This window comes from Lepisosteus oculatus, chromosome 2 (assembly GCF_040954835.1).
Source record: "Lepisosteus oculatus isolate fLepOcu1 chromosome 2, fLepOcu1.hap2, whole genome shotgun sequence".
NCBI lineage: Eukaryota > Metazoa > Chordata > Actinopteri > Semionotiformes > Lepisosteidae > Lepisosteus > Lepisosteus oculatus.
The window spans coordinates 52,858,663-52,874,250 of record NC_090697.1 but is presented as its reverse complement, the minus strand read 5'-3'; the positions used below and the strand labels follow the sequence as shown (position 1 = coordinate 52,874,250).

General features: G+C 37.3%; 1 protein-coding gene across 9 annotated transcripts in view; it reads right to left on the bottom strand.

Moving 5' to 3' along the window:
* Positions 1-15,588, bottom strand: part of sash1a (SAM and SH3 domain containing 1a) — a 436,741-nt gene that overhangs the window by 25,194 nt on the left and 395,959 nt on the right. For 7 of the 9 annotated variants that reach the window (XM_015348122.2, XM_015348115.2, XM_015348148.2 and 4 more), the window contains 3 exons: positions 7,869-8,001; positions 3,003-3,907; positions 384-458 (listed from right to left, as the gene is read on the bottom strand). In XM_015348122.2, the coding sequence (XP_015203608.1) occupies positions 384-458; positions 3,003-3,907; positions 7,869-8,001 (1,113 nt within the window). The remainder of the gene's footprint in view (positions 1-383; positions 459-3,002; positions 3,908-7,868; positions 8,002-15,588) is intronic. The other 2 variants (XM_006625870.3, XM_015348166.2) reach the window with 1 other exon arrangement.

Below are 15,588 nucleotides of genomic sequence, written 5' to 3'. Positions count from 1 at the left end.
AATACTACAACGGGCACAGTAAAGACGTTTACTGTAAATCTTTCTACGACAGACCAACGGACCACGAGTGCCCCTGTCGGTCAACCAATCACGTACCGTGGTACCGCGCGTCATCGTGTGTCACAATGCGCGAGGCCGTAGCCAATTACCTCCGGTACGTGTGTGTACCGCGCACTTTGAATGGCTGCATCTGTATATATTGATTTTAACATATACATTGTAGTTAACCCTCAAAAAGTAAGAGGAAAATGTTTTAAATTTGTAACTAAAAAATGGTAAGGACCAGAGACACTATTCCTTTCCTAACTTTTAATTTTACTAACAACATGTAAAATTATACCCACTTGTCCCTGAATTGTTTTTATTTCTGAAAGAGTACTCACTGAGGGTTCAAAAGCACTGTTCACAACATGGAGAGAACGATTGGACAGGTCAAAACCTCCAAAGCTGCATGTTCTCTGTAGAAAATAAATGAACACATATGATATCCGATAATGTTTAATATCATACAATTACACTTCATGCTTGAGATCATAATATGTTTAGTACGGTCTCAAAATCTGTGAATTAAAATTTGCTAAATCACTTATTCACAATTCGGTTTGGCCAATGGGGTACTGGATGGAAGAACAAGAGAAAAGGATAGTTGAAGGTTGTTAAGCGCAACTTTCACATTAGCTACAGGACAGATCGGGAGTGAGCCTCTCTCTGCCCTCTGCCCAAGTATCCACATCTCAGTGTGGTCTTGTTACTGTATTGAATTGAACAATCCCAGTTCTCTGTTGGCAACATGAGGAATGACAGGCTGGAAATAACTTTACAAGCCCACTTGACTATTTCCCTTTTAATTTAAGTGGGGTATGCTAATCATGGAACTGGGAAAACAGAGAGAGAAAGTGCAAGCATATGTGGTGTAGAGGAGGGATTTAAATTGTTTATGCAGTTGATTGCTATCTGTTTCTCATTACTGTTTTCTGTTTAGTTAAATAACAATGTTATTTAATTTAATTGAAGCCAAATAATTAGTACTTAATTAGCATATACGGGCTTGTTACTTATGTCTTTTAACGTACTTTTACTACTAGTAAATTATGCAACATTATAGGGGTGATCTTGGTTATATGCAAATTTGGTTATTCACAATGGTTCTCTGCGCTGAATCCTCACAGATGTTGAGACCCAACTTTACTTTTACCCATTGTATTTCAATGACAGCTATATACAGAAACACCACATTCATACACAACTACAGAAAGACCACTGAGCTTGATATCAGTTACAAAAATAGAGTATTAGCAGCAATGATGCCAAAAAACAGATAATTTATCTGTATACATATGCCTAATAACAAATGGGAGATAGGTATTTTTGTCTTTTTTTTCTAAGCCTTGTTACAATTATATTTAGACTGCAGAAATTGACAAGTCTCCCATACTCACTTCCTAATACCGTACATTGAGAAGTTTGCTGGCAATTTGTAATGGCTTAAGCTAACATGAAAGGGCTGTTAGCAGCATTTTATATTTCTTATAAAATGTGGGGCAGAGAAAAGCTGGGTGATTTATAATAATTGGGAAAAAAAGAAAATTAACCCTAATTGAGATAGCTTTGACCTCCAGAAAAACAGAATGATCCCTCATCTCTTAAGAATAATAGGTATCAGAAATGTAAAGAGGAAACCAGAGATGTTGTCTTGGCCAGAGGCCTTTGGATTTATGAAGATATTGCCTTTATGACTCTTTTAAAATTAAAAAATTCCAAAAACTAAGATAAGCACAAAAGAGAGTATATTATTATTTCTGTTCAAATGCCAACAGAAGTCTACTTCTTTCGGGCTGAATAAATCAGAATAGGAGTACTGTGGGTCCATGTCAGGCATTACATAAATGTCACAGCAGAAGAATGAAGAAAAAGGTATATTGATGGGATGTTAGATATTCAATGGAATGGCCATGCAAATAGAAACAATTCCACCAAAAAGGAAAAATTCTGTTAACATCAATTAATCATGCAATTCTGTTCACAAAACAGAAAAAAAATAGTAACCAAAATGAAAACTAACTGACCACTTCCACTGAATACAAAGTGGGCATTTTGGTTTCTTCAAGGCTGCAGAATAACACTGTCTCCACATTAGCAACATATTTTAGAGATCATAAGCAACAGAGGGTGTTAACTACATCCTGTACTTAAACCACATTCCTCAACATTTACATTAATCAGTGATGTGGGGTTGATTTAGAGGCTTTGCTAAGATTAAGGAATCATTTAAATTAACTGGGAAGACAAACACCTTGCTCTACCTTGAAATTGAGAAATTTACAAGAATTGGATCATCATCTGCCATATCATGTCTAAGTCTGAAATGCAGTACCTTCAGCTGAAATAACTTTTTAAATGTGATCTTAGAACTGGTTTTCTTAAATTTTTAAAACTTATGGAGAAAGGTTGCTGTGAAAAGATGGATAAGAAGAACAATACAATATTGGGTTTACTATTCACTGTGACTGAAATGTTTCTTCACTTCCTAAGCATAACATCAGTACCCATGAAGAGTTTAATTTCCTCATGCTACAAAACAGTCAGATACATTTCAAGGTGATTGGTGGTGATTGTCCACAGGTACATAACTCAAGTTCTTTTGTGCACTTTAGAATTTTCCTGTTCAACCAGGTGCATTTAGTATTTAATGTCTTAAAATTGTTTGATATCTGTACAACTTGGGTCTCTTGAACAAACCACCCAGCTATATACAGTAGTTGAAGCAAATTCCCTGGCATCCTTTAAGAAATGGCTGAATGAAATCCTTGGATAATAAGCTACTAGCAATAAAAAGAGAATGATGGCCGATAGAGACTCTTCTCTTTTGTAAACTTTCTTTTGACTAAAATCACCAAAATCTACATAAAAAAGAAAAGGAACTTATTTTGCAGCCTTGGAAGAAAATAAAAAACCCACACTTAATAAGGGAGGTCCAGAGGGCCTTCTCCTCACAGACTCACAGACTTCTGCTGAATGCGCAAGAGAACACGTTTGGTACAGTGGTCCACAGTCGCTGCCCACTTCCTCTCTGCCTCTCCCTCTTCATCTAACAGGCAGCGGCGTAGATCCTGCAAGTCACCTTTGCTCATGGTCCTGTCCACGGGCCGTACAAGCTGGGACCAGTGGAGGTGTCCATAAAGGCTTCTCTCGACCACATAGGTTATATTAAACTCATTGACTGCAGTCCTCGTTCTCAACTTGCGATTGGGAAACCCCCATCCACCACCAGCACTGCCCTTAGATTTCTCCCACAGGAGCTGGAAGTCACAGTGGGCTGGAGAAGAGGGCAGAGGCACTGGCACCTTGTTGTGGGGGCGCTGGTACAATAAGTGTCTGAAGTAAGAGTAGTTGGCATCTATTTTCTTTAGCCGTACTTGCTTCTTGATACTCTGGAACTCCTCCAGGGACACCAGCAGGTGATGCTGTGGCCTGGCCATGCCATAAAAGCTGTACACATTTTCCCTACTTACCCCGTGGCTAAGTGGGCTCAGGACCCTGCGCATTTCGCCGTCTGTCATGGAGCGGGAGACTTTCTGCTGCAGGTCCTCCTCACCACAGCCCTCTACCTCAGAGAAGGAAGAGCCGCTGCCACCTACCACCCCACTGCCCACCTTCTTAAACGGGCGGATGAGGCCTTGGCTGCTGCTGGACTTGCCAAAGCTTTTGACCAACTTATGGCCCGTCCATGTGTCCAGGCTACTGGAGGAGGGAGAGGTGGTGAGGCTGTCTGAATCTCCATCCTGCGAGAGTTGCTCCTGGAGCAGCAAAGATAGTGAATCATCTTGAGGAATCGGAGGCTTCTTTTGCACCCCCGAATAAAGCGAAGAATTGTCTTCACATGTAGGGGATCCCTCAAAACACAGATCTGAAAAGGATCAAATAATTCATGTTTTAATTAAAACATTTACACTTTTAGACAGGCACTTTTGAACTAGGACTATAACCTATAGTAGATATACACATACATTATGGTTTGGGTACCTATGTATATACAGTGCCGTGAAAAAGTATTTGCCCCCTTCCTGATTTCCTCTATTATTGCATATTTGTCACACTGGATGTTTTCAGATCTTTAGACAAAATCTAATATTAGATAAAGGGAACCTGAGTAAAAAAATACACTTTTTTATTATTATTTCATTTATTTAATAAACAAAGTTATACTACACCCACATGCCCTGTGTGAAAAAGTAATATTTTATTAAGTATTATAAGTACACTTAAGTGCTACCTTTAGCTGCAATGACTGCAACCAGACGCTTCCTATAATTCAATACCAGTCTTTCAGATCGTTGTGGAGGAATTTTAGCCCACTTTTCCTCACAGAACTGCTTTAATTCAGTTAATTCGGTTTTTGAGCATGAACTGCTCACTTCAGGTCCTGCCACAGCATCTTTACTGGGCTTAGGTCTGGACTTTGACTAGGCCACTTCAAAACTGTAATTTTGGCTTCTTTTCAGCCATTCTGATGTGGTCTTGCTTTTGTGTTTTGGATCATTGTCTTGTTGCATGATCCTACTACGCTTTAACTTCAGCTCACGGACGGATGACCAGAGATTCCCCTTAAGAATTTTCTGATACAGAGCAGAATTCATGGTTCCTTCAATTATGGCAAGTCGTCCAGGTCCCAAGGCAGCAAAGCATCCTCACACCATCACACTACAACCACCATGTTTCGACTGTTGGTAGACACTTGCAGTTCTTTGGATGTTTAGTATCCTTTGTGACTTCCTGGATGATTTTATGCTGCACCCTTGAAGAAATTTTGGCAGGTTGGCCACTCCTGGGAAGATTCACTACTGTTAGTGGTCTCCATTTGGAGATTATGGGTCTCAGTGTTGTTCAGTGGAGTCCCAGAGCCTTAGAAATGGCTTTGTTACCCTTTCCAGACTGACAGATATCAACGAATTTTCTGATCTCTTCAGGAATTTCCTTTGATCGTGGCATAATATGCTTGTTGAGTTTTTGTGCTGGCAACTTGACTCTGATGGTAAGGGTCAAAATACAGTAAGTGAGGTTTATATTGAGCAGGGCTGGCTGTAATCAATACAATTATCCCTTTAATTGGGTTGATGTCAATTTTTCACACAGTGAAAGGCAATTACGTTTTCACACAGTGTCAGTTGGTGTTGGATAACTGTTCACTAACTAAATGAAATAAGTAAAAAAAAATGTTATTTGTTCACTTAGGTTCCCTTTATTCAAGTTTAGATTTTGGTTGAAGACCTGAGAACATTCAGTGGAAACAATTTGCAATAATAGAGGAAATCAGGTAGTTTCTAGTAACTACAAAGACAATTAAATTAATTGATTATGAATGATAAGATGAATTCACATTAACAGGATGTTAATGTTTGGTGGCTCATTTTACAATTACTTCAGGTCACTTTCTTATAATGGAGACATACATTTTGCTAAAAAGGCCTTCCTCCATATTGAGGAGACTGTAATTTTATAATTGTAACTCAGTAGTGTTAATTACATCAATATATTTGAGCTATAGATGTGGACATTACCCACAGACTGACCTTTTTGATCCTCTATAAAAGGATAGAATGGGGAATTAGTGGCTATCAAAAGTATTTGGTCAGATCAGATTTTTTGTTGTAATAATGTGGACTCATAATGCATTTAACTGTACATTTTTGCCATTGATCGACACAAAACACTCTACAATGTCAACGTGAAAACTAAATTCTACATATCATCCTACATTAATTATAAATAAAAAACAGAATAAAATAACCAACAGCATAAGTATTCACCCCTTTGCTATGACACGCGTAGATTGGCTTTGATGCAACCAATAGTCTTTAGGTTCCCATGAGTTCAGGTTAAATACACATAATTCCCACAATTAATTAATACAGCTCTCAAAAAAACGACATCATGAAGATCATGAAGAAAAAAGAATATTTAAATCAAATTTGGGATAGGGTTATTGAAAACCAATTAGGGTATAAGAACCTTTCAGAGGAACTGACTAAACCCCAAAAAACAGTAAAGACCATTTTAAAGAAATGGAGAAAATATGGCACAACTGTGAAGCTGTGCAGAAGTGGGCATCCTCAACAACTCAGTATCTGGAAGAGAAGGGAAGTAGTCAGGGAGGCCACCAAGAGGCCTATGACAACTGTAAAATAATTACAGTTTTCCGTGGCTGAGATGGGAGAAACTGTCCATACAAGACAGGAGAGTGGCAAAATGAAAGTCCCTTTTTTTTTGTTGAAAAAACTCACCAAATCTAGACAACAGTTTTCCAAAAGGCATGTGGAAGACTCTCAGTGAAAAAATATTCTATTGAGATCAACACTGACCATTTTTGGCTTCAATGCAAAGTTATACATAACCTATTTTATGGTACAAGTATAACACCGCATATCATCCTGAGACCACCATCCCTTTGTGAAGCATGGTGATGGTAGCATCATGCCATCCTTTGCTGCATTAAGGCCTGGAAGACTTGTGAAGGTAGATGGCAAATTGTATGCAGTAAAGTACAGACAAATCCTGGAGGAAAACCTGCTGCAGTCTGCAAGAGACCTGGGACAGGGGAAATGATTAATTTTCCAGCACGGCAGTGACTCAATACAGCCAAAGCAGCAACACTAGAGTGGCTTAAAAATGAAAAAGTAAATGTTCTAGATTTATTCCATGCTGGAAAAAGAAGAGAGAAAACACAACTTTTCGGCTGGGAAGGCTTCTCACAACTGAAGAAGGCTTCACTCCTGAAACGTTGCGTTTTCTCTCTTTTCTTTTCAGCATGGAATAAATCTATTACTTGTTCCTTTGCAGACTACGCACGCTGACGCAGCTGCCCACTTGATTGTTCTAGATTACCAAATCTAGACCTCAAACCAATAAAGAATCTGTGGCAAGACTTGAAATTGGTATTTTCAAGAAGAATAAAGTGTCCAGATGCGCAAAGTAAAATTGTATCCAAAAAGACCTATGACTATAGATTTTACCAAAGGTCCATCTACCAAATATTGACTCAATAATAATAATTGCTTACACTTATATAGCGCTTTTCTGGACACTCCACTCAAAGCACTTTACAGGTAATGGGGACTCCCCTCCACCACCAACAATGTGCAGCATCCACCTGGATGATACGACGGCAGCCATAGTGCGGCAGAACGCTCACCACACATCAGCTATTAGTGGGGAGGAGAACAGAGTGATGTAGCCAATTTATAGATGGGGATTATTGAGGTGCCATGAATGGTAAGGGCCAATGGGAAATTTTGCCGGGATGCCTTGGTTACACCCGTACTCTTCTTGGGATTTTTAATGACCAAAGAGAGTCAGGACCTCGGTTTTATGTCTCATCCGAAGACGGCGCCTGTTTACAGTATAGTGTCCCCGTCACTATACTGGTGCATTAGGACCCACATGGACCACAGGGTGAGAACCCCCTGCAGGCCCATCTAACACCTCTTCCAACAGCAACCTTAGTGTTTCCCAGGAGGTCTCCTATCCAGGTACTGACCAGGGTGACACCTGCTTAGCTTCAGTGGGTTGCCAGTTGTGAGTTGCAGGGTGATATGGCTGCTGGCCTCAAGAAATCAGTACTTTTATTTTCTGTTATTTTTATGTTATGTTTCTAACTAATTTAGGAGGATCTGTAGAATGTGGTTTTCACTTTGGCTTTATGGGGAGTTTTTTTCAATGGCAAAAAATCTCAAATACAATACAATTCCATATTGTAACACAATAAAATGATTGCCACTGTACATATGCTCAGGGGAGGGCACATTAGACTTTACAATAATATACTAAGTGCACCACTTCTCAAACTAGACAGCTATATAAAGAATATATACCTTCTGTGCCTGTTTTTTTCATCTCTTCCACTCTGATCAGCTTCTTCCTCACTCTTCGAGTGGAGTTCACCAGCTTGTGAAGCCGTTTAAACTTCACTGATTCGTCTGTTTCATCCTCAGACTGCTCCCGTGACTGAAAACAGAATCACATTTTTATCAGCATCCACAAACTCCAGAATCCTGACAAGAAGTCCTTATATCCCCAGCACTGAACTGAAAATGTCATCTTTCTAGGAAAAAGGAATGCAAGTAACAAAATCAGTAAAAACCTAAAATTATCTTTACAAAAAAATGTAGGAAACAAGGATCTGAATGGAACTCTTTCACTTACTATGTTTTACATGTTTTAATTATAAAAGATGTTCAGGGGAGATTTTCAGCAAAATAAAGCGCAATCAATGAATAGTTGTACAAGGTAAAATTATGAAATTACAAATTGCTCAAAGGACTTTAATCTATAATGCTTTCAGCATAGAAATCTTTCATTTAAAGAATTCCACTAATGACGCAACACTTCACTTACAATTTCACAGTATTTTGAAAAGGATCACCCAAAGTTTCCATGGATATAAATGTTCCAGATAGTAGTGTCAATTCATTTTGGGTGGGAGTGCAAATGTCTGTATTGGTTGGTACCCCGTTACCATAAAAGGGACTTTCATTGTGCCAGTACAACTGATTTTGCTACACAAGAGGGGTGCCAACAGGTTTACACTGATGATGTTAAACATGTAAACATGCTCCTCAATGAAACAGGCTTCCAGAGAATGGATACCTGATAACAATTTGGGAATCTGGAATTTCCAGATAATGCCCAGCAGCACATGTTAACATATAGTATACTTAAAAGGGGCAATTCCACATTAAACAAAAATGGAAGAAGGAGAGGCAAATGAAGAAAGAGACAGGAGAAAGACAGCAAAAAGTAAGTTACAGGTTTACAACCCATCTTCAGAACCTCCTTGAGAAACTAAAAACCATCAGGTTGTGGTTACTCAAGAACTCAAGACTAAAATGTAGGGAGACTTACACTTACACGTGGACAGTCTACAAGGTTATGTAGGAATATTTTCATAAAATAATTAAAGCTCTAAAAGGTAAGGCTATCCTATAAACTGATGTTAAAAAAGACAACTGTTAGTCCATCCATCCATTTTTAACTGTTTTTACCAATTCAGGGTTGCGGGTAAGGTGGAGTCTATGCCGGAAAGCAACAGGAGCATGTCATGGTACAACCTGGATGGGACGCCAGTCAATCACAGGGCAGATGCACAAATGCACACACTACACAATAAGTACAAGCATCGTGAATTACATACTGTAGCAGCAGACTTTAGAGATTTTATAATCTTGTACATGCAATTTATATGCTATAATCTAAGAATACAAACACCAGAAATGGTTTGTAGTGCTACTGTACGTTTCTCTTCTCATGGTTTTCTGACTGAGTTTTATATCTTCAATGATATTAATTGTTTGGTATAAGGACTGCAGCAGTCACGTCACAACATTAAAAAAAGGGCTATGCTACTATGTTGTTCTCAGCATCCCTGTTCAAGAAGCCTGCACTGACAGTATTGTACGAGGAATGATGACAAAGTCAATTAAAGACCGAACAACTAACTCTAGGTCCGATCTATGAGAAACATTTGAAAGTGCCTATTAAGCCATACTGAGAAATTTCCATCGCTGGGACCATATGTCCAATTTTTTTCATTATTTTAGCAAAAGCTGAAGTAATTTTGTGGTTAATGCCTCAGTGTTTTTTTAGTGGTTTCCAGAGCAACATTACATCATATTGCAGACATCTGGCTCCACTGTTCAAGCCACAGCAAACCAGCCAACTCAGAAACCAGAAACGCAGTTAAAGAAACAGTAAGCCTTTTTGTTTTACAGCTATAAATAATTAAAGTAAAAAAAAAATAAGACCACAGTGCTGTCTTCCTATTTCCTATTATGAAAATAAGTAAAGGAATGAATTTTCATTTACATATTGTCCTTCCTGAATTCCCCAAAATGCTATCCTAGTACCTGTAGTCAAAACCCATTAATCCTCTAATGAGTTCAGACATTATTTTAGCCAATTGATGTGGGACTTAGCCTGTGAGAGGAATAGGAGAATGGGAAATTTTATTTAGCAAATAAAATGTTATAAGGGAATCTTGGTTTTGCCATAACACAAAGATTGCCACCCCTTGTTCCCTAAAAGAATGCCATGGGAATTTCAATAATAAATTATCTTGTCCAGAAAATTGTCTCATCTCAAACATGGCTCCCCAAAATACTGTTTTTTGAAAGTTCTTTTTTTGCATGTATTTATTTTGCTCAAAGAAATTCAGCTCAAAAACAGAAGAAGAACCTAATGTTCTTGACACATTCTGTCAAGGAACACACTTGCTGATGTTTGGAGGTCTGATCCTGGGTAGATGTAGCTGAATACACGGATACATGAGTACAGCTGAGAGTAAAACGAGACAAATATTTGGAGAAGAAGTCAGGAGCTAAATAAGCTGTTTCAAAGAGTATGGGTTCCTTAAACACGTTCTGTGCATCTCATTATGTATTTCACACTTTTATGTAACCTTCACACTTCTGAAAATTGATTTCTCAGAAGGGGTTAGAAGTAAATAAAAATCAACTGTCTTAAAAACTGCCTTACTGCCTTCGGTATTTCTTTTTCTGCAGCAGTATTATACCCTCATTTTCTTACTCTCAGTCATGCAACAGAAAGTTATTTTTACAACATGTATCATTTAGTCTAGACCAGATGCAACAGAGCTCCATTTAACAAACCAAGGGTTAGTCAAAGTATGGGGTAAAGCCAATACTAAACTCCATAAAATATGAAAAGATATTCTGGACTACATGACAGCCTAAGGAAGTGGTCTTGAAAAGAAGCAAACTGTCTGCCATGAATTTACTGAACTAAAGACTATACATCAAGTTAAATGCTAACAACTAAACCTGCAGAAAAAGTCTGCACAAAACAAGACTACAGAACATTGGTTCTTGAGCATAAGACAGGTCCACAACATTATCTGCATTATCAATAATGTATTAGGTATCCTGATAAGGATAATAAGTGGATCCAGGCTGAAATATTTTAATTGCGATTACTAGTCTTTAGTGCAATGTGCTGAGAAGGATTCAGTACAAGAACAAGCATCTTTATAATTTGACTTCTGAATCTGACAAGAATACTTGTTGCTGTGTTTATGAGCATACATGACTGTCGGGCTGCACTTCACCATTGTATCCAACTTAACTGTGCTCTTTTGAAATAAGGCTATTTAAATGTTGAAATGAGCTATTTTGATTGTCCATCATTTCCCTTCACACTTGTTTAAAGTACCTTCCATTTTAAACTGCATTACACACTGATTCTCAAGACAACCAAAAACTCCAAGAAAATTACTGTAAATGTGTGATCATTTTACACTTCATAACCACTCAGCATAGTGTGTACAGGTCACAAACCTTGACCCTGCATTAGACACAATGGGGACATTGCAGTTTTTTAAACTTAAGTACTGTTTTTATTTGGTTTCCATTTCTGTGAATAACCCAGGGTTTATTTTTAAAAAGATGTATTTTTAACCCTCTCTAGCAGCTGGAACTAAAATATTCAAAGGGACATGTTACACACTGTGTAACATCTGATCAGTCTTGTAAAATTGTTTTTTCAGAAATGGTTTTTGGGTCATTATGTGTATAGGTTAGGCATAGTTTTGCTTTCCGGGAAAAAAACAAAACAAGGTGAAGACTATAGTAATCATACATACTGTATATACATTACAAGCTAGGGTGCATACTGTACAAAATTAACAAGCTTAGACTGAGACCTGACCTAAAATTCCAAAAAAGTAAACAGCCAAGCAATGCAGCTTTGAAAGTGTTTATGCCCCATTGTGTCTATAACCAAAGCAAATAGTGCACACACATTTATTTATAAATTTAACCAAATCTTTTTCCCTAGACATTAGAAAGTACAGACAATGGAAGAAGAACAATAAAAGGCTCGCAAAATATTCTAACTGAAATTAATTAATTAAACAAAACTACTTATAAGGCTGTGTTTCTACTTTTACACAGTGTGGCAGCCTTATGCACTACAGAACAGGGCATCATTACATAAGAAAGAGGAATGAGGAAACTGAACTACATTGCCACCACTGGTATCATTATACCAAATGGCAGAAAAGTATTTCATGACAATACCAAAGTAAATACTTTATTAAAACTTTTCCCAAAATGTAATTTTGAAACAGACATTTTTTAGTAACAGTCAAGAAAGGCCATATAACTGCAAACATGCTACAGGCAGAAACAATTGCAAGTATAGTTCTCAAAATACTGTATTTGCATTTTAATATTGCAAATATTTGATACAAAAGCTAAAACATCTTTGTACACCTAAAATCATGAATTTCAAACCCAAAGTTAAGTTAAAATGTCCCATCAGCATCAAGAATTACTTGAAAGAGATTCCTTACTTACCACTTTTGGCATTTAGTAGATTACAGATTTTATCTCCCACGCAGCTTACATTTGTTTTCCATAAAACATTAAAACTCTAACATCAATAATAAGCACCACATTCAACTCCCAGTAAATTGCTTTCAAGGACCCACAACTAAGTTCACAGATAGTACAATTCAGTGCCTTGTGTATCCATGAAAAAGGGAGAAGATAAACTCATGTTCATTAACTACTTAACAGCAAATCATGCGAAGTACAGACATGCTGCCTTAATAGTAACAACCCAGATTGTCAGTGTACTACAAGTTTTCTATTCAAAAGCAGAGAAAAGGAGTGTTGTATATTGCAAACAATCCCCAGTTTCACTGACGAAGGCTATCTGACCTCTTTTTGGCCTCCATATCCTTAATTACTGTTGGAGGAATTTTTGCAGAAGAAAAAAGGAAACGCTGCAGATTCTTTGCTAGCCAAGATGAGGTCTGACCCTGGAATACTAAGGCAATTGCAGATGCTACCACAAGTTGAAACACAAATAATTTAACTGTTTGGAGGCTTTAGATGATACAACCACTATGTAAGGGTGGGAAGTAGGACTTAATTGTCTTGGAACTTTCCATGTAAACTTAATGCAATTATGACAGTATTATGCAAAAATCCCAAAAAGGTCTGAGAATAGTTCAAGACAAAACACAAGCATACTGTATTGACAGACAAACATTTTAGATACCCATTGTTTCTAACCATTCAGCCCCTCAAAATACATCTCAAATGCGTTCTCCAAGGAAAAAATGAAAATCGCACAACTCTCTCTTTGTACAGGATTACAGACACTGAATTTAAATTGTGTCAAATTATCACAGATAATTCCCTCAACTACTTTGTTCCAAGACTAAGTGAAGGACTATATCACTTTTAATAAACAACACTTCTCTAAATGAGGTAAAATTTAAAAGGCTGAATTCTCAAAGCAACAGACCTGCTGTGCTGGATACAATATAGCTTTCTTTCTTTTCCATTTTGTTAAACATGTAAATCTTTGGCAAAAGATTTTTATTCCATTCCCTGTGATACATTCAGTAATTCTTTCTCCAAGCAGCATAAACGCAACCACATAAACATTATGTAAAAGGTTCATTGCAGTTTCATATGGATGTCATTTTGTTGGGATGCTGTGACCTACATCTGTCAGCTATACATTTCTATCTTTAATCCACCATATCCCCAGGATTCATCCCAGAGATGCCTAGCCTTCTCCCATGTCCCCTGCCTGCCAAAGCTGTGCTCAGTACACAATCCTGCAGTATCTGTGGTCCTCTTGAGATCAGCAATGATTTCCCAGAACGACATCCGAGAGAAACCAGGCACCATTTATTCCTTTGTGGATCTATCAATTCATTATCACAAAGAGTGGCCAACTGCATATCCCGTCTGAGCGGAAGTATTGTCAGAATTTCTAAACTATAACGTTCCAAGGTCAAATCACAAGTGACCACAGCTGCTATTAAAAATTCTATTCTTATGATGTGTACTGTGTAAGTTAAAAAATTGTTTTACAGCGCCCTAAAGCTCTAAAATCTATTTATAGGTTTTAATTAAATTTAACCTATCAACGAATGCATCTCCACCAGGAAAATACGTTTAATGCTATTATATATTTTTTGTAAATTTTGACCATTAGATTCAAATTGAAGAAAAGTATAAGTCATGGCTATAGCTTTGGTTATATGGTCATCTGTCAATAGATGGCATTAGGTTTGGAAGATCATGCTGCAGCTTGTGTGATTTACGGCAGTAAAGTAAACCAGTTAACACACTCTCTAAACCAGAAGCATGCATTCGAACACATCTGCACTGTTCATGTCATCTGGAAAACTGAAAGGAGCTGCATCTCTCCTGAGCATACCTCACACCCGAAGAAGGTTCCACAGCCGAAATGTTGCGTTTTCTTTCTTATCTTTTCAGCATGGAATAACCCTTCTACTTGTTCCTTTGCAGCCTATGCATGCTGACGCAGCAACCTACTTAAACAATGTCTATTATTATTTGAGCAATATATGTTTTTAAAATAATCAGAGCTTCTCTTCTTTTGTAAATTGTTTTTATTCATGTTACTGATTATTATCCAACAAAACATGCAGGTATAAAAAATATTTACCATAATACATACCATTAATTGCATTAAAACATTTTTTTGCATTCATTCATAATGTTTCCTAGCCATACATTAGTGAATACAATCAAATAGGGGTTTCACAAAATAGTCATATTCCCATATATAATTCTATCCACTGCACATGTAGCTTCTGTTCCCTGTTGCTATGTACTGTGATATAAATATTTCTTGCAAAATTTCCTAATAGGTGGTTTGGACTGCAATAACATCTTCCCAGTCTGATTTTGATAACAGAAAATTAATTCACAGCCTCAATGTACAGGTAAATAACAACATTCTAGCCTAAAAAATATGAACAATGATTATTTTATTGTCTTTTCTGTAATCAATCACTTTAATTGAAATATTTTTTTAATGTGTGGTCTACAATGGGTGTTTCTTAGAGTGCAATTTCCATCGCTAAAATGTTTCCTATGTAATCAAATGAGTAATGGCAATACATGCTGGCTCACGCAATTTGTGTAGCTTTGTTTTATTTTGAGATATTTAATTGAATTATCTATTAGTTTTATCTTCAATTTATTAGTGATTCTTTGCCATGCTTCTTTTCTGGTTTTTACAGTGGATACAATATTGTGCCTATTATAACAGATTTTTATCTCCTCACAGTTTTCCATAAGAAGCAGTAATTCACTGAATTAAGATCCACATTCTTTTTTTGCTAATGCAGACGAAGGTTACAAGGCTCGACCCTCCTGCCTACTGAAGTGTGGCGTGATTTAAGCCTGACTAACTTTAACTGGTTTATTGAAACCAGAGAAACCTTTGTGAAACTGGAGTAAACCTGAAGTCAGTTATCAAGTTCATTCAAACTCCTAAATTAGTTAAACCTGCCTTGTGGAGCAGCCCTTGTGCCTTCTACGTGTAACCCCCTGAAGTTTAGGTCATAAAACATTACCACCAGAGGGCCTATAACTCAGAATAACCCACCCTGGAAAACAATACTGTTTGGATCAGTAATACGTTTAATTTGGCAAAGCCTTACTCACTTGTAGGAAATATTTTAGCACACAAAGTTTACAATGCCTAGCTCACTGAAGTTAAAATTAAATTTCACCCAACAAGAGA